The 18254-nt window shown below is 47.2% G+C and overlaps 3 protein-coding genes across 3 annotated transcripts; 2 read left to right on the forward strand and 1 right to left on the reverse strand.

Moving 5' to 3' along the window:
- Nucleotides 1-27: 27 nt before the first annotated feature.
- LOC119217883 (protein FAM83B-like) lies at nt 28-6919 on the forward strand. The gene is made up of 5 exons (XM_037471897.2): nt 28-166; nt 299-847; nt 2688-2852; nt 4050-4174; nt 4371-6919. The coding sequence occupies exons 2-5, from the start codon at nt 410-412 to the stop codon at nt 6367-6369; spliced, it is 2727 nt and encodes a 908-aa protein (XP_037327794.2). The 5' UTR covers nt 28-166; nt 299-409; the 3' UTR covers nt 6370-6919.
- Nucleotides 6920-7613: 694 nt separating this feature from the next.
- lgsn (lengsin, lens protein with glutamine synthetase domain) lies at nt 7614-10443 on the reverse strand. The gene is made up of 3 exons (XM_037471943.2): nt 9792-10443; nt 9536-9702; nt 7614-8986 (listed from the first exon to the last, which is right to left on the reverse strand). The coding sequence occupies exons 1-3, from the start codon at nt 10441-10443 to the stop codon at nt 7793-7795; spliced, it is 2013 nt and encodes a 670-aa protein (XP_037327840.2). The 3' UTR covers nt 7614-7792.
- Nucleotides 10444-14508: 4065 nt separating this feature from the next.
- ptp4a1 (protein tyrosine phosphatase 4A1) lies at nt 14509-18138 on the forward strand. The gene is made up of 5 exons (XM_037472179.2): nt 14509-14799; nt 15032-15124; nt 15712-15842; nt 16128-16202; nt 17122-18138. The coding sequence occupies exons 1-5, from the start codon at nt 14695-14697 to the stop codon at nt 17237-17239; spliced, it is 522 nt and encodes a 173-aa protein (XP_037328076.1). The 5' UTR covers nt 14509-14694; the 3' UTR covers nt 17240-18138.
- The last annotated feature ends 116 nt before the right edge of the window (nt 18139-18254 follow it).

An 18254-nucleotide genomic window follows, 5' to 3' on the forward strand; every position in this document is an offset into this window, starting at 1 on the left:
AACTCAACAGTCACACCTTTAGTGCAGCACACACGCAGACACACACACACAGACACGCACAGACACACACACATACATAAAGGCTTCCTGGAGGGTTTGACCGTGTCTTTTAAGCCGTACCTTGGATTTTCAGGACTCTTAATGGATTTCTCTTTCCAGTCATGAAGTAAGTCCGTTCGAGGCACTTTTTAATCGCAATGAGTCGAATGTGCCTTGTGCTATTTACCCACGTACCTGTGGTGAATCACACCTGACAGACTGGTTTTGACATTTTCCCCATGATGGGTTTGTTTTTCAGTCTGAACATTCATGTTCATCCGTGACACACGACTCCCACTGAAGGTAAAGGAGAGGCCTGCTGCTCATTGAGGTCTGGGGTCACGGGAAGGGGGCGGGGGATCCGGCATCCATGGAGTCCAACCTGTCGTGCCTGTCTTCGCTAAAAGAAGACAACAGTCCTCTTTACATCCAGCCACATTACAAAGAGTCCTACCGCCTGGCCATTTACGCGCTGCTCTGTGGAGGCAAGGAGGCCTACGAGGAGTTCCTCCGCGCCGAGCAGATCGGCCACTTCCTGTCCGAGGAGGAGATCCTCTACATCTTCCAAAATGCGGAGCTGCCGGTCACGGACGACTCCCCCGAGGGTAAGCAGGTCGAGGACCGGGCCGGCCCCTCCACCTACTTCCCGATGGAGTCGGACGAGGAGGTGCCCGAGCTGGACCTGGGCTGGCCGCAGGTGTCCCTGAGGAGCGAGGAGACCAGCATCAGCCTGCTGTTCAACCCGCCCCGACACAACACGCCGACCATCAAAGAGGTGGTGCGCAAACAGATACAGGAGGCGAGGCAGGTGAGAACACGATGCTGTTGAATGCTCTGAAGATGCAGGGTGATGTCGGTGTCATCTCATCCATCAGCGAGGGGATGGCGAGGTAGAAAAGATTCCTCTTCCTGTCTGTGTTTCACACATCACAGCCTTTAAAACACACAATCGAAGGCCTTGCTTTGCTCAGGAGACGATACACATCACGCTACATATTTCTCTGCACATACAGCATACTCTGATCTTGTTTATTGAGGGGAAAGTTTCAATACCACAGTCTAAAAAATACCTCATTAGAAGTAGAAGTCCTACTTAATGGAAGAAGTGTTCTCTGCAAGATCATAGTATCAAAAGTAAAGGTACTCCATTTGCAGAATGGCTCCAGTTCTATTGTTCAGTTCATATTATGTTGTTAGTATTTTTAAATGATGTTTGTCAATGTGAAGTTCGTTTGAGGTACTTTATACTGGAGGATCAGTAGTGTTGTACAGCGCATGTACTCTCATGTAAAAAAGAAAAATAAATAGCAGAGTAAAGAGTACCCCTTCTGGTTTCAGCTCAGGAAAACACATCTTTTCAGCACTGCTGCGCATTGCAGGCGCTGTTAGCGCCGTTAGTTGCTAGCCTTGTTAGCTCCTAGCCCTCCGTCTTAGCGGTTGCCATGTTAAGAGCTTTGTTATGTTGAGAAGCAATCCCTCTGATTAAATTAGCACCTAGAAGTGATATGCTGAGTAGTTGTACTTAGTAACATTGGCCTCGTCAGGCTGAGCTAAAGAAAGTATTTGTAGCATCGCTGCTCTTTGCAGATGATGTGGTGCTGTTCGGATCAGAATATGACCTTCAGGACGCCCTGAGGCGGTTTCCGTTTGAGACGAGCGTCGACACTCTGAGTTCATGGATCTCTGAGGTCAGAAATCCGGAAAGAACAGATTACACTTTTCTATTTTATTTTAAATTGCATGAATTTTGCTTGTATTTATGGAACAAAAACTTTCTACCACAATCGTCTTCATTTGGCTGCAGATTTTGGTAAAAAAAACAAACACGTGAGCGTTGTATTGAACAGTCCCTTTGTGAAGAGTACGAGATGAACCGTGAGCCTCAGCAGGCAGAACCCTGACTAACCGGAAAAAACGTAGCCGAGAGGGAAAATCGATTATCCATAACTCTTGTTCAAAGACCATCTTGGGGCACACAATGAACAGAATCCACATCGGAACATCTGCACACTGACAAAGAGTCAATTTGCCACCTGTAATGAGAGCTCTCGATGGAAAAGGTTAACCTGAAAGCCGTTTTTTCCTTTAGGAGATGTGACATGCCAACGTGTCTCTGCTTGATTTTTCTCTACATTCAGCTGCACACAACCATTTTAGTAGAGAACCACACCTCTTATCATTCAGCTATCTGATACAACATGTCTGGTTGAAATTGAGATTTAAATTACCTTATAAAGTCTTATATGAGGCAAGGAAGAGTGTGTTAACTCTTTAATAACATGACATTTCTGTTAGAGCAAATGAAATCTCACACGGATGGTTACGCTTGTAGCACCTGTTTTTGTTCTGTGCAGGAAAAGAGCTTCCAGATATTCTTCTTTTCTTTAAGTTTTTTTTAAACTAACTTTTTTTAATGATTCAATTTCAAATCAAATCTCGGTAGAGCTTTTAATCAGGAATCAGGAAGAATTTATTACCATAATATGTTAGACACACAAGGAATTTGACTTGGCGGTTGGTGACACATTCCGCCAGTCATTTAAATATAGCATCGGTCATTAAAAAACGCCTCTGACGCCTTTTGTTTGTTACCTTTGGGAGTGAATGAATCATTTTAAGTTCTTCTCCAAATTTTTTATTCTCTCCAGGTCATCGCCATAGCGATGGACGTCTTCACCGACCTGGATATTTTCAAAGAGGTCGTCACTGCCGCGCTGAGGGGAGTGATGGTCTACATCCTCCTGGACGATTCCCAGTTCAGGAGCTTCCGCACCATGTCACAGAGGGTGGGCATCAACGTCCAAGACTTCAAGGTGAGGAGAGACACAACATGAGTCCCTCTCCTTTTAAAACGTTGTCTCTCTCCTGACCAGCTGGGGGCAACTCCTCCACGTGCAAAAAGCAACAGTTGACAGCTCAACTAAATAGATCGTAAAAATGTAAACGCTGCAGTGTGAGGCACATAATATATATAGATCTGATCTACAAAACCTTCAGAGTGTTTCCCTACATTCGTATTCCACCTGCAGGAGGATGCTTCGCCTCTGGCCAGACCTTTCTTGTATTGGCACAGGCGTTTAGTTGGATTAGGTCTGACATTTGCTTCACACGCCTTGGTGAAAAGGCTGTCGTGAAAAGGCTGTCGTGAAAAGGCAGCGTTTCCCAGCCTGTCAATATCATGCGAGACGACCTGAGGCCACCTGGGACAGCCCATGTTGCCGTTGCCTGATTTTCCTGTTAGACAACCGACGACATCTCGACAGCCAGATCAACGGCGACTGAGTCAGAGCGGCGTTGAGATGTAATTATTTAGCCGGTAGCCATCTAGAGAAAAAAAAACTGACACACAGGTTTGGTCATGTTGAGGATCCTAAGGGGGGTGTGTCCTGTTTTTATCGTAGGCTGATGCTTTGTGCTGGATTGCCGATATTCAAGTTCACTTAACAGGGTGTACGGGGCGGCGGCCATTTTTATGTGTGCTGCTGCCACGGCGACTGTTGTACGTTACTGCACAAGATTCAAAAAAATTCACAATTATGAATCTCGAATGACCGAGAATTACTACAGTTTAACAGCTCAATGCTTCATCAAAAACATGCATTGTCCACGGACAACTATTGAAGAGGGACAACTTTGTTCAGCTAATTTTTTTATCTTCGCATTTTTCAGCTCATTGTTTTGATTTCACAAGCGGAAGTTTAATCTTGTAAATTTATATTTAATTTAATTATTTTGATTACCCTCCTCAAGCTGCTCTGTATTCCATTCATTCAATTATCTTTTTTACGTACAATAGCCGCTGTCCTACTGAGACCACTCAATGTCCACCGAATGGATGTGTCATCAGGAAACTGTTTGCTACCAACTGTGTTGTCACTAACCCCTAGTGGCCAGAAACCTTTGATGCAGATGTGCCTAATGAGTTTATTGAAAGGAAAATGACAAAATATGTCTTTTTTGTTTTGTTATGGCTCTAACTTTGTGATTAATTTCGTTTGTCTCTGCACCAGAACATCCGTGTCCGGACAGTTTGTGGGCAGCGGTATCAGTGTCAGTCCGGGGTGAAGTTTCAGGGAGATTTGGAGCAAAGATTTCTTCTAGTGGACTGTCGAACAGTTTTGTATGGAACATACAGGTAAGTCGGTCCTTCCTTTTTCTCCCTTCATCAAGAATTATAAAATAACAGAGGCCAATATTCATCAAAAATAGTCTTTGCACCGCCGCCCCCCCTCCCGTACCATTAGGCCCCATGAAGGGGCTCAGAAAGGTCTTTCCATCATCATTATCATCCTTTCTGCTTGCACTCTGATGACTGCCTTTTTCCTTTTCAGCTACACATGGTCCTTTGAAAAGATCAACGTTAGCATGGTCCTGGTGATCACTGGTCAGCTGGTTGGCTCTTACGACGAGGAGTTCCGCAGACTGTACGCCCGCTCCACGGTTCCCACCATCCTCTCCAGGGAGAAGTCGTCCGTCCAGTACCTTAGAGACATCGTGGCCCTGCAGAGCCCCAACTCCAGCCACCTCTCCCTCCACCAACTTCACACCCAATCCCAAGTGACCCACGGCACGTGGGGCGCTCGGGACGACCGGTTCAGCAATTCCACCGCGATGACCCGAGGGCTGAGCGTGCAGGAGAAGCTGCACCAGTCACACTGTTTCGACATGGGGAACCTGATGAGGGGGCACAGCTACGGCGGAGAACTTCAGAAGTTGAGCCCCCTGACTCGGCTGCGGATGGGGACCAAGAACATCGGAGTACCCATCAATCCAGAGAAGACGCGCCCCAATCCGAGAGGGGGCAGCGACCTACTGCCACCAAACAGATCATCTCAGCACCACCTCAGGCACCAGAACCGCTACGGAGCGGACCAGAGCCTGATCCCGTTCAACTCTGAAACCTCCCTCAACAGGTGGAAGATGGACACGTACTTCAACGACAGCGGCGTGCCTCTGGATGCATCTTGTGACACCATGTCATCTATAATATCTCCGTACGGGAGCCACACAGGCCTGAACGAGCATCAGACGCAGCTGATCCACAACAGGTCGATGGACATTAAGTCCAGGCTGGAAGAAGTGAGGCAGAAGAGGCTCAGTCTGCAGGACTACACCAATCTCAGGCACAGCCAAGAGTCCCTGAGGTCTACTTACCAGGAGAAGACAAAATATAAGCGGAATTTGGACAAGAGGAAGGTTGTGGCAGACTCAGAGCCAAATGCGCAAAACGGGCACAGCAGGGATCCGGCCGACCACAAAGACAGCGAGCAGAAGAAGGTAGCGGACAAAAGAGAGCAAACTCTCCCCAAGGGCCAGCGCTCTGCCTCCCACTGCGACGGGGCCGTAGCTCCAGATCGCAAGACAACGCAGACGTATGACTGGCACGAGCCAGGGGCTGATTTAGATGTTACACAAAGCGATTCAATGCTCAAGGTTTCTCATCTCCAACACCCAAGGGCGATGAAGTCCTTGACTGAGATCCCGGAGGAAAAGGGGGAGTGCTTACCCGTCAACAGTTCAGACTCGGCTGTGTTGAAAGAAGGACGAGAGGAGGTTTGCAAAGATGAGAGAGCTGTTCCAAAAGAAAAATCTGTTGAGTCCAGCATACCCGCAGAGTCACAGCTCAAGGACCCAGGCGGAGAAGGCCTTGACTCCATCTGCAAGGCGGGAAAAGGCTCAGGCCCAGCTCCCCGGGAAAGAAAGAAATCCACATCCAATGATGTACAAACTGTCCCAAAAATCTTAAACCCTTTTGCAGGATCTCAGCCCTCACTGGCAGATAAAAGTGGTCAGGTGGAAAAAAAGAAAGGATCAGGCCAGGAGCCGCTGCTTCAAAGGAAGCATTCCTTAAGGATGAAAGTTGCGTCAATGCTTTCGCAAGACGAAAAGAAAGTGCACAAGAAAGAGGAGAAGTCCCTCCAGAGAAAGCCCTCGGTAAGATCCTACGCGGCCCCCGCCGGGCACCCGGCCGAGAGGGACCAATCGTCGAGCCTCTCCCGGTCGCAAAGCACTCCCGGCGGACCGGCGGAGACTGTGAGGCAGAAGTCTCCGTTCCCGAGGCTGACTCCTCAGCGCTCCTCCAGCCAGAGGAAGCCAACCCCCTCCGGGGAGCCGCAGCGAGGCTTGAGGAGCGACGAGGCAGCCGATGACTCCGGGAAACAGAAGGTCTACAGTCGATTCGAGGATTTGCTCAGCTCTGATGGTCTTCCTCCGGAGAGTGACGGGCGCTCCTTCCTGAACAGGCAGGACTCCACGCATCAGAGCGCCGCCGACAACAAACTTGGACGCTTCATGCAGCGTGTAGGAAATCTAATAGGCAAGAACAAGTGAGGGGCGCAGAGGCAAAAGATGGCCGCCGCGCTGAAGGTCCTCAAGGTGCAAGACCCAGGGGTTGCTTGAGGATTTATTTGGACCCCGATGCAGAGACATTTGATGGATTTGTTTTGTTATTGTCAAGTCAAACTCCAGATGAAGCCTGGGCCATATAGTGTTATGAAACACTTTTTCTTATTCGGCAGTCTGAAATACCTCAACTTTGATTAACAGTTCCAACTTCTGCCTGTCTTCAACCCAAATCAGGGCTTCGTTTTTGCATTTCTTCAATCGGGGGAATCCTCAGACGGTCGATGATCTAAAATTTAAAACATGAAATGAAATTTATCTTCAAAATCTTTCAGATCAAGAACATTGTGCATCCTTTTCTGTGATACCAGCGCTCAATGGAGAACAGCATGTGGTGTTAGTGTGTGTTCTCTGATCGTGATATTTTCCACGGTGCTAAAACACACTGTTTTAACCTTTGTTGGATATTAGGGTGGACGCAGTCGATGGGGGGTGATCATATCGGTGGGTCAAGGTTTTGAAAATATTTGTGAAAATAAACGTCACTCTTTTTATTGAAAGTGTTTTGTCTCTTTTAGTAAAGTTGAGTTAAAAAGACATTTTATATTTTTTCGTTAAAAGCATAAGGTATTGTGTGTATCAAAGCCTGATACCTCTTCCTCCTCTTTGCCATAGACCTCCCCCAACATCTCATCAATGATTATATTATCACCATAACGATACACACTGTAGTTTTGCTTTAATTTGCTGTTTAAAGGAATCTACTGAGAGCTGTATTTAAATGTGAAGGATCTATTTTTGTTACTTTAATCTATCTATAAAGTGAACAAATGGGCTTGTGGAGTTTTGAAAGTAAGGATAGTTTTGGTTTGATTTGTTGACAATAACACAACAAAGACAACAAGTAATGTGATTTACCTGTGCACATAAAAGGGACATTATCTGCCTGAATGGGAAGACACCACTACGACAACACAATGTCCAAGTGTCATGGTCCAGCACACAACAGCCGTTTAGAGAACAATGACACTTCATGGTAGGCCTGCCACTCATTTTGTTGGCAATATATTGTGTTTTGTTAAAAGATGGAAGGTTTAGCAGAGGAACCCTTGAATAAAGTAAGATATAGAAGCTCTTTGAAACTGCAGAGAAGCAGAGGCTCCCAAAGAGGAGGAAAATATTAAATAACAGCTAAAGCTGGAGAGACACAACCAACAAAACGTGTTTGCACATTGAGGGAGTACTTATACCTTTATTTTGAAATAATTGAAAAATATCAACAATCCATGTGATAATCATGCAGATTCCGGGGTTTTCTTATCTTAATAAAGTATCAACATAATATGTCAAATGAAAAAAGCTATTGAAGCTATTTCATTTGTGCGGCAGTACCATAAAACAGAGAGGGTGTCTAGATGAAATACTCCAGGCACTTGTTCCGCTCATCGTCCAGCTCTTGAGTCTCAATCTCAAACTTTTTCATGGCGATGAAATACTGAACAAACGGTTCACCGAGGGTGCTGCAGATGACGTGGTCCTCCCCCAGCGCCTCTAGAGCATCGTCCAGCTTCACAGGGACGGCAAAGTCCTTCTGCTGGCTGGGGGCTTTGTCAAGACCGCCGTCAAAGTTCAGGTTCCGCCGGATGCCATCCAGTCCCGCGGCCACAGTGGCGGCCAGCACAATGTAAGGGTTGGCCATTGCCGAGCCCAGCTTGTTGTCGATGTGCGTCTCCCTCCCGCCGTGACACTTGATGTTGAAGGAGGTGCTGTTGTCGTTGCAGCCGCACGTGGCGTAGAGCATTGGTTTGGGGTCTTTGATCGTCTTGGCCATGTGGCTCCGACAGCTGAGGCCGGGCGACATCAGGCAGCTCAGGGCGGCGGAGTGGACAAGGAGCCCGGCCAGCCACTTCCTGCCGATCTCGGATAGCTCGACGGCCTTGTCTCCGCTGACGAAGAGGCTCTGCCGTCCGTTGGCATCCCACAGGCTGTGAGAGAGCACCCCGGCGTTGTACAACCCGTCATCGGCGAAGAAGCTGGCAATGTAGCTGTGCTTGCGAGCCATCTCTTTGATGCCGGTGCGGAAGGTAAAGGCGCTGTCTGCAGCGCCGATCCCGAACTCCGGCCTCAAGTTGATCTCCATCTGACCGGGGCCGCTGGCAGACGCGATACTGTCTATGTCGGCGCCCATGCAGTACATGCTGTCCACCAGCTGCTGGAAGAAAGGCAGGTCGTGGTTGCCCAGCAGGGTGGTGGCCGGGAATAGAAGAGTCTTCGGTCCGATCCGGTCCGGCGCTCCCAGGACGCAGCACTCGTAGGTGAAGGACGACTGCAGGGAGAACCCCAGGCTCTGCAACTGGCTAAGGAGCTGCTTGGCGATGAGGCGAGGAGAAGTGCGAAGGGAGCTTCCCTTCACAGTGCAGGGGTCGCAGATGACTCGGGCGGTCTGCTCCGCCCAGGGTAAGACTCTGAAGGTCGAAAGGTCGGGGATCAGAAGCACGTCACTGCTGAAGTTGGCTGCGTTGGCGTTGTCTACCTCGTTGCTCTTAGGGCTCAGAGTGAGCTCCAAGTAGCTTCTCGGCATCGGTACCCCGTACACCGCTTTCTCCTATGGATGCAACGTGTATATCGAAGCATTAATGCAGGGGTGTCAAACTCAGTTTAGGTAGGGGGCCAGACTAGTCAACCGGGCGGGGTGTGCGCGGATGGTCCGGTCGGACTTGCGGAGTGCGGGTGTGGACGGTCTGGTTGACCAGGGGGGAAGGTGTGATGCGGCCGTCGATCCTCCTGGTCAAACGCATGCGCTCACTCACAGAGTGCAACACCCACGGGACGTTTTAGGAATTACAGCTACTTTTGACACCCCTGCATTAATGGAATGTACCCATATCTTTTTGAGAATAAATGCCATTAAAAGGAATAAAAGGAATAAACAAAACGAAAATGGAAAGACATTGATTATAAAAAAGATGGGGTTAATGTTGAATAAATTACCATAAATCAAAAAAATCACTGTAGTATAGATAGATAGATAGATAGATAGATAGATAGATAGATAGATAGATAGATAGATAGATAGATAGATAGATAGATAGATAGATAGATAGATAGATAGATAGATAGATAGATAGATAGATAGATGTGGTGGGGTGATTACATGGAAGAAGCGGACTGGCACAGTCTTGGACCTGGACACCCCGTGGAGGTCGGTTGCCTCAAAGCGGACAAAGTTGATGTCTTCTCTGGCAATCTGTTGCTTGATCTGCTCCATGGCTGTCATGAACTTCTGGTTTCCAAAGATCTTCACAGTCTCGTTTCCGTTATCTGTGGAAGGAGTAATATCCTTATTAATATAATACATGCTATAAAGTACACATAGGATAAACTTATGTCTTAATCAGAGCTTCACCAACCTGTATGAGGAGCTCCAGTCTCTCCACAGGAGCCGCCGCTTGCATATGAGTCGTCCCCAACTACAGGCTGCCTATTTGTGTTGTTGTTTGCCCTGACTGAGCTGGATGAATCCACGACGGAAGGCTGCTGAATAGACGTGCCGTCACTGGGCACGGGCCCTCTTCTGGAAGCGTCAGAATGGGGTTTGAAGGTGCTGAACGTCCTGCCGGGGCTCTCGTTGTCCTGACGCGCGTCTGGCCTCCCGATCCCTTCGGCGCTGCTGCTTCCGTGCAGGTAGGTGTAAGGACTCCCTGGCTTCCAGCCGTCTATTCCCCCGGGGCTGAGCAGAGGACTGTCCCTCAGCATGGTCTTCAGCTCCTCCGTGGTCTGAAGGGGGAGTCCCGAATCCCTGAAGGACGCGCGGTATTGAGAGGGCCCCTTTGTGGTCCAATCCTTCCCCGAGGCAGGTTTGTCTACCTCGGGATCATCGGCTGTCTCCGGGCGCCTGTGAGGCAGGGGGGCTATGGAGATCAGGGTGGGGGCGGGTGGAGGTAAAGGGGTGCTGGCGGGAGAGTGGACGATGGATGGACCTCCTGTTCTGCAGGCCCAGTCCACACGGTGTACATGTTTGCCCGTCACTTTCACCCCCTTCCTGGTGCCCTGCAGGCTCATCCTTGTGCCATCGGTTTGGTCCATCACTCTACTCTGGAAAAGACAAAGGAAAGGAACGTTCAAGTGAAGAGTGTGAGGATTCAATTTTAAAAGGCACAGATAAAGGTTTTTAAAATGTATTTGAAGCCCAAACAGATGAATCCATACACCCCTTTGTGTTTAAAATATAAAAGAGAAAGATAGACTTGGAGTTATTACCTGGAAATCTTCAGAGTCATTCATTTCTTTGTGTGGACTGTTTCATGAACTGTGATTTGGAATTTGATCGCCCTCCTGTGAAGGCAGAGCTTCCCTCGCACATCAATCTTTATAGACAATTGGTACAATAGTGACGGATTGGAAAATTCTCTTTGTACCCACCCCTCCTATCTCCAGCCCCCCCACCCCCCCAACACCCACGGGGGTCCGGCAGGAAACTGGCACCGTCCGGCGTGCTGGAGGACACGGAGCCGCCGCCGCTCCCTCTCATTGGCTGCGCGGAGCACCATTCAGAGCCTCTTTTGTGTCGCTGCAGAGTGAAACTGCAGAGGTCAGCGGCTCTGCTCCGGCTTCCAGAAAGGTGTGGGAGCAAACTTATTCATTCCAGAGAGATGCAACCACACGACTACGAGGAACCAGACAGATTTACCTGAAACTGCAAATTATATACAGTATATTGAAAGTGAAGAATACGAATTAATCAATGTTTCTTTTTAACTACATACGCGTATATCCAGGAACCTTTTTGGAAAGTAAAAAAATGGTGTTCCCAAATGACTTTTCTTTTCAACCGAGAAGTTGTGTTAAATATTGGGTTGTCATAAGTTAGAACTAAAAAAAAAACAAAATACCTGAGTGCAATGTGGTACCAATATAATTAAAATTCTTAAAGTACTGATGTATATTTAGCAAATCTTCTCCTCACAACATTTGCGTTTGCCTCTTTTACAATTCCCCTTCTGGATGGGCCACCTCCCTCTGGTGCTGTAGGCCTCCGTCTGATGACTGGTGACTCAGCGTTGAGGATTCGGAAATTAGACACTGATGACTTGGGAATTCAAACATCAAGTGGCCTGACAAAGTTCATTTAATTAGGATTAAATTGCCCTAGAAAGCAGCTTCACATTTTCTTAGTCTCAATAATATTGATGCAGAAGTCTCCATTCTCACATTTAGCTATAAAAATGACATGCTGTATATTTTAGAGTTAGGCATTTTCAGTAGATCCATGTCTATGTATCTCGTCCGGGTGTAGTATCTGTATCATCTTTCTTTTTTCTTTACATTGTGATCATTTGTGATCACGGATGGTAAAAATGTGGTGGTTACAGGGGATGGAGGGGCAGTCCGAGGCCTCACCACCTGACCGCTGCAGCATGCAGGCAGAGGGATGTCTGGGCAGAACACCTCACGTTTACCGGGTGGGGTTTTAAAGAGCCGCATCAAGCTCGCGATAATTCAATCTAGGCATCACCGGAAGTCTTCTCGGTTTCACTTCAAAAGAAGCTTACGGTCTGCCATTAAAGGGTACAAATATACTTGGACGGAGTAACAAACAAAAAAAGAGATGTACTCATTGTGGTTACTGGCCGTTTAAAGTATTATATTTATTATTTTATTGGATTGAAGTTGGTGATGCATGAATGTGACTAAATTGCATGGTTTGAGCCGGTGTGGGACACGTATTTAACCACACATCAGATCATTCTGAATGTCATGATGATTTCCCCAAGTCATCAATTATATCTCAATATCTGACAACGCATGACATTGAATAGCTGATACGTGTTTACGAATGTTTTCGGAAATAATCAGCACCTGTTACGTTTTATTTTGAAAGTCCTGTCCGGAAGCTGTCTGATTCTTCCTCGGCATCGTGACGCTGTCGTCGCAGCGGATCAGGAGACTTCGGCTCCGCTCGGAGAAACACGCGGGACTGTATGGTGGAGAACCGTTTCACACCTTTACCTTTTTCTGGGGACCGGCTGTATGATTAAGCTACAATCTTCAATGAGTAAGCATATCCCAGTAAGTACCGTGTGTCTGTGTGTGTGGCCGCCATACTGTTTCTACTGCATCGGGGTTTTGAGTCAATCTGTTCGTTATCGTTCACCAAGCTGGCCTTCTTCTCCGTTAAAATCACGGCCTGCTCGACACAACGACAAAGGAAACGCGTTATGGATCTCGTTGACTCCGGCGTTGACGTCGAGATGTCTCTCTCGAATCGAGAAACATTAACCGAGCGGGTGAGCTTTGGGCTCGTTGTCCGCGGTTGGTGCGATGTTCGTCACGGGGAAGGAGGAAGCCGTCGTCGGGATGCGCAGCTCGGAGCTTCCTAACGGTTAAAATGGACGCCCCTTCCCCTTCACCCTTTCCCTCCTTCGGGTCACGCACACACAAGCGAGTGTCGCCTCGTCTGCCGCGTGCCACTCGGAGTGGGTGAAACGGGCCGCCGTAAAGCGGTTGTCCGTCGAGTGCCTCGGGGAGAGGGGAGGGGGGGGGGCTCTACCGGGGCGGCGATGAACCCGGTGTCCCCTCGCGGTGTCCCTGTCCCCCCCCCCCTCACACAAAGGACGCGACGCCGCGTCCTCCGTCCAAATCACCGCTTTGACACGACTCGTCTCCTTCGCCTTTCTCCTAAAAACCCTCCCGCTCCGTCATTTTGGAACTTTCTTTGTCCTCGGAGCAATCATCATCATCCACCGCCCCCCCCCCCCCAAAAAAAATATGCTGGAAGCCGGAAAATACCGGATTAGCCCGAAGCAGCCTTGAGCCGCTTAGTGCGTGTTTTTGTATTTACTGCGGGGAAAGGGACGTGTCCCCCCAAGCAGTCTTCGGATGCGGGCTTTAAAGGACATGCAGCCGCGGTGAGTCGGATGTACGGTGCGGGCGGTGGTAATGCGTGTTAACGCTGGAGGCCTCGGTTATGTCAGATATGACACATCCTTCCCGTTATACACCAGCAGCCATTAGGTAAGACGTTACCGAGCCGCACTGTCACTTTACGTAAGCGACGCCTTCATATTTTGCTGTAGTTCTTTCTTTTGTTTTACCTTAAAAAAAAAAAAAAAATCACCTGTTCAGGGTGGGACTCGAACCCCCGTCTCCTGGCAGGTGATTAGTGCCTTGCATAATAACATGTTGGGATGCTGCCATCGCCACTCACAGGGGCTGTTGTGCAACTTAACGTCACATGTTTTCGTCTGTTTATTATCGTCGCTTCATATTTTGGGTGCTGGTTGCATCACAAATAGGCAAAGACACGCAGGGCGGTTTCGGTCTCGTTGCTTGATGAACTCTCATTGATTTTAGGACTTTAATTTAAGATGCAGTTTCACCATCGTGGGTGAAACTAGTTTTTATTTAGGTTTGTTGCCTTTGATGAATAGAACGGTTAAGTGATTTCAAATAATGTGTAATTATATTTCAGACTAATTAAAGAAGAAAATGAATACAAAACGGCCACTTTGTGATCATTCTGTTTTTCAAATCAAATGTAACCGACAAACCTCGCCGACCAAAGACTTTTGACCCGACCCATTAGCAGAAAGCCAAACCACAGCCAGATCTTTGCCTGTGAAAAAACCCGCCGTATTCGAACCGACTGCCCAAATCTAAGTGCACTGCCCCGCTGAGTCCGGTCTGTAACGCTTTGATTTCAGCAGAAGCTCTCTCTGTGTTCCGTGTCCTCTTCTCAAACCCCTCCCCGTCTCGTGTCCTGCAGCAGTTCTGTGGTGTTCTGGGTCACACATTTATGGAGTTTCTGAAGGGCAGTGGGGACTACTGCCAGGCTCAGCACGCTGCCTATGCAGACGAGTGAACGGCCGAACCCGCCATCCATCCGACGCACTTGAGCCCCAGCGGGGACCCCGGATAGTTGGCAGGACCGGGACGCCTCCCACAACCAGCGACAACTCGGCCTGGATGGGGTAACTTCACCCGCTGCACACTGCCCTCGTCGGCTATCCGCCTGCCCCGAATCCAGGTGGAACCAGCTTCCTTTTTCCTTTCTTTTCTTCCAAAGGAGAGGGTTTTGAGTTCTTTTCCCTTTTTTTCGTCCTTCAACTACCTAAATTTCCTCATTGGCCCGTTGCAGCCTTCATTTTTTTCCCTTTTATTTTTTTTAGCCAACCTCGTAAAAAGACAAGGTTTTTAAAAGCTCGTTGGACATTTGTTTTTTTGACTTTCCCTCCCCAGTTTAACCAAGTGTTTACATTCGTGTTTTTACTCTGCGGAGGATTTTTGGTTTTGTTTCCTTTTTACGTTGTCACAATGGCTCGTATGAACAGACCGGCCCCCGTGGAGATCACCTACAAAAACATGAGGTTCCTCATTACCCACAATCCCACCAACGCCACCCTGAACAAGTTCATCGAGGTGAGCCTCAGCGCCATCGGTTCACTGTTAAACTGCTTATTCGGGGTCGAGGGGGACGTTTAGTTTGTGTTTTTAAAATAACATGGTGGGAGTGGTTTAGAATATTGTTTCATAATGAAATGAGCTGCAGTTTAACCAATGGAAGACACATTTGAGACTTGGAAGCAAGCAGCATCATTTGTGAACGTGCTTGAGATAACTTTCTAACACATCCCATGATGCATCTTCACAGGAGCTGAAGAAGTACGGAGTCACCACCGTGGTGAGAGTTTGTGAGGCCACTTATGACGCCACTCTGGTGGTGAAGGAAGGGATCCAAGTCCTGGTGAGTGTCGGTGCCATAAACCCAAACTGCTTTTTACTCTCCCGCCCCCTTAAATGCTCCTTTTATTAAAACTCAAATAACGCTGCGCTCAAATCTTTGACTTTTCCCCCAGATTTAGTTTTTAAATATGACCTGTTGCATCGCTGAAAGGCATGCTGGGTACAGCTCGCTCAGGCACACGTGGTACATTTCATGAAGGAGATATTTCATCAGAGCAAAGTTCTAACATCAGCCACTTTCACCCTGAAGTAGCCTGTTAGCACAAATAGCTAGCTGTTAGCAGTCGGGTGGTTGACATGAGCATTGCTGGAAGACATTTGCTCCAAAGTACTGTTTGTACTGTTAAGTGAGTGGGGGGGGGGGGGGCTGCCTCCATGAACTGATAAATTCATGACCAAATTAAATCCATAAACTGTCAACGGAGACGCGTGTGAAGGCAGAAACCCCCCCGGACATCCCTCCCACTGCAACAACATTCCTCTTCCCCCTGCAGCCGGTTCAGCCTTCTCACCTCTTTTGTTTTGGTTTTCCAAGAGACTGGGCCGATGACATAATCTACCCCACCCCCCCACCCCTTACTCTTCCAGGATTGGCCCTTCGATGACGGAGCTCCTCCCTCCAACCAGATCGTGGACGATTGGCTGAACCTGCTGAAGCTGAAGTTCAGGGAGGAGCCGGGCTGCTGCGTGGCGGTGCACTGTGTGGCGGGTCTGGGGAGGTGAGCCGTCTCAAGTCATTTCTTATGTTTCATTTGTTCTGCGGTCGGCTCCAACTGGCTGGTTGTTATGGGAGATCCAATAAATGCTCCTGGTTGCGTATTATTTAATGTTGGCGTATAACGGTCGCTAATTAAACGTTATTTCCCACTAGTGGGTAATGTAAATATCTGCCATAAATAAGCTGTGGTCTGTTCCACCACTAACGATGAAGATGGCACTGAACATTCATCACTTTCGACTGAACATGAGAAGATAGATCAATAATAACGGCCTGTCTCCCTCAGAGCTCCGGTTCTGGTCGCGCTCGCCTTGATCGAATGTGGGATGAAGTATGAAGACGCGGTCCAGTTCATACGGCAGTAAGTGACACTTGTGGCTCTTTACATTAGTTAGTCACAATATAAAAGCACCCTTTTAAAATATGGATAGTGATGATTAAACCTATATGATAAATGTTAATAATATAGCACTTGGATTATTTTAGTCTACACCTCCTGTCAATCATTTTCAGTGTTAATCAGTATCGAGCATTAATTAGAGAGCATTACCATTTATAACTAACCTTTTTATAGATATTAGGATCAAATAGAATAGTTAGTTTTTTTCGCAGTCGTAAACTTAAATTTGATGGATCTATAAAATATCCAACGGGACGTTAGTTTAGCAGATGGTTGTGTTTTATTTGAGAAGCAGATTTGTTCTCATTGTGATTCTCCAAGAAAAGACTGGACCTTATGGTCTGAGAAATGAACATCAGCGCTCTCTGCTGGACAAACGGCATGAAAGAGACCATGACACACACACACACACACACACACACACACCATGATCTTTCACGCTAGTGGTGCAAACATTACTCATGTGTACGCCAATAATGTCTCTACGTAGATTCTGTGATTTAAAACATAAACATCATCAATGAGTCCAATTAGGACAAATCCATCCAGAACATCAGCTCTCCGAGGTCTGCAGTAGAAGTCCTAGACCTCCTCTTCTGAATCAATCAACGGGGATATTATTGATTTTTATCAATGACAAACCAAAGTCGGTGCAAAACGCATCTTTTTGTTTTCGTATTTATCTTCTCACAGCGCTGCACAGATATTAAATAACCATTTTATCAGATTTGGGGCTTTCACAGAATCCGATTTCCGCTGTGCTAAAACAATTCAAGCTGATGTTGTTGTAATTAGGTAGAAATAACAAATGTTTTTTCTGTATTTGTATTATTTACGTGTTGTGTGTGTGTGTGTGTGTGTCGCCCTGACCCTCCTGCAGGAAGCGCCGCGGAGCGTTCAACAGCAAGCAGCTGTTCTACCTGGAGAAATATCGTCCAAAGATGCGCCTGCGCTTCAAAGATTCCAACGGCCATCGCAATACCTGCTGCATCCAGTAGAGCTCCACCCCCCCCCCCCCCCCCTTCAGTTTGAACCCGCTTGTTGTCTTAGCCATTGTGTTGAAGTATTTTATTTTGGTAAACCATGCTCATTAAGTCAAACTGCCCCCCCTCCCCCCTTCAGTAAAGTAAAATGAGTTGTGTTAACTGGAAGCACCACATTTTCTCCTCAAACCGTCACAAACCCGCTAAGGAGGGGCAGCGCGTGTCATCGTTTAACTGGTGAAATGTTTCCCCTCCGTCGGCCCACGTTTACAAACCCTGAGAATCTCCCAAAAGGCCAATTCATGTGACGAGAGAGAGGAATGCCTTCCTTCAAACAGATGGTTCATCCGTAAATGCCTTACAGTGGAAGTGAGACGGGGGCAGAGGGGGCGGAGTCTCGCCGCCCGCCGGCATTTGGAAAAGGTGTTTTCATTTTTCTACTCGGAGCAAAAAAAAAAGCGAAACAAAAAAAAAACCTAGAAATCGTTGCCTTTGTCTTGTGCAGGAAGTCTTACTCTCACTTTCAGTAACTATTTTTAATATACAATGCTTACGTGTTGCAATATTTGTCAATTTTATTTCTTTTCTCTATCAAACCTTCTGTTTACTAATTAACTGCCATATCCAAAATGTGATTTCATTTTTTAATTTTAGTTTTTTTTTATTTTGCTTCAAGCTGGACTTCCAACGTCTGCGATATTTTGTATTTCTCTTTATTTGATGTCTGTAACTTAAGACTTGGATACTTGATGATTTTATGTATTTGATAATGTGTATTATCATTATCATCATTATTATTATTATTAGGTTGGCTATTTATACTATCAATGGATGTGTGATTTAGTACCGTGAGCGACAACGTTGTACCTGTTCACCAACCTGTGAGTACATTAAATGATACACTGATGAGCAGAGTCAGCGGCGCATTATTGATCCTTCTTCTCAAGTCGTGCCGTCATTTATGATTACATTACATTCCATGATCATCCAAAGGCAGCGATGAACACATGAGGTTTAAAGTTTAGTGGCT

This window comes from Pungitius pungitius, chromosome 9, assembly GCF_949316345.1.
Source record: "Pungitius pungitius chromosome 9, fPunPun2.1, whole genome shotgun sequence".
NCBI classification, from domain to species: domain Eukaryota; kingdom Metazoa; phylum Chordata; class Actinopteri; order Perciformes; family Gasterosteidae; genus Pungitius; species Pungitius pungitius.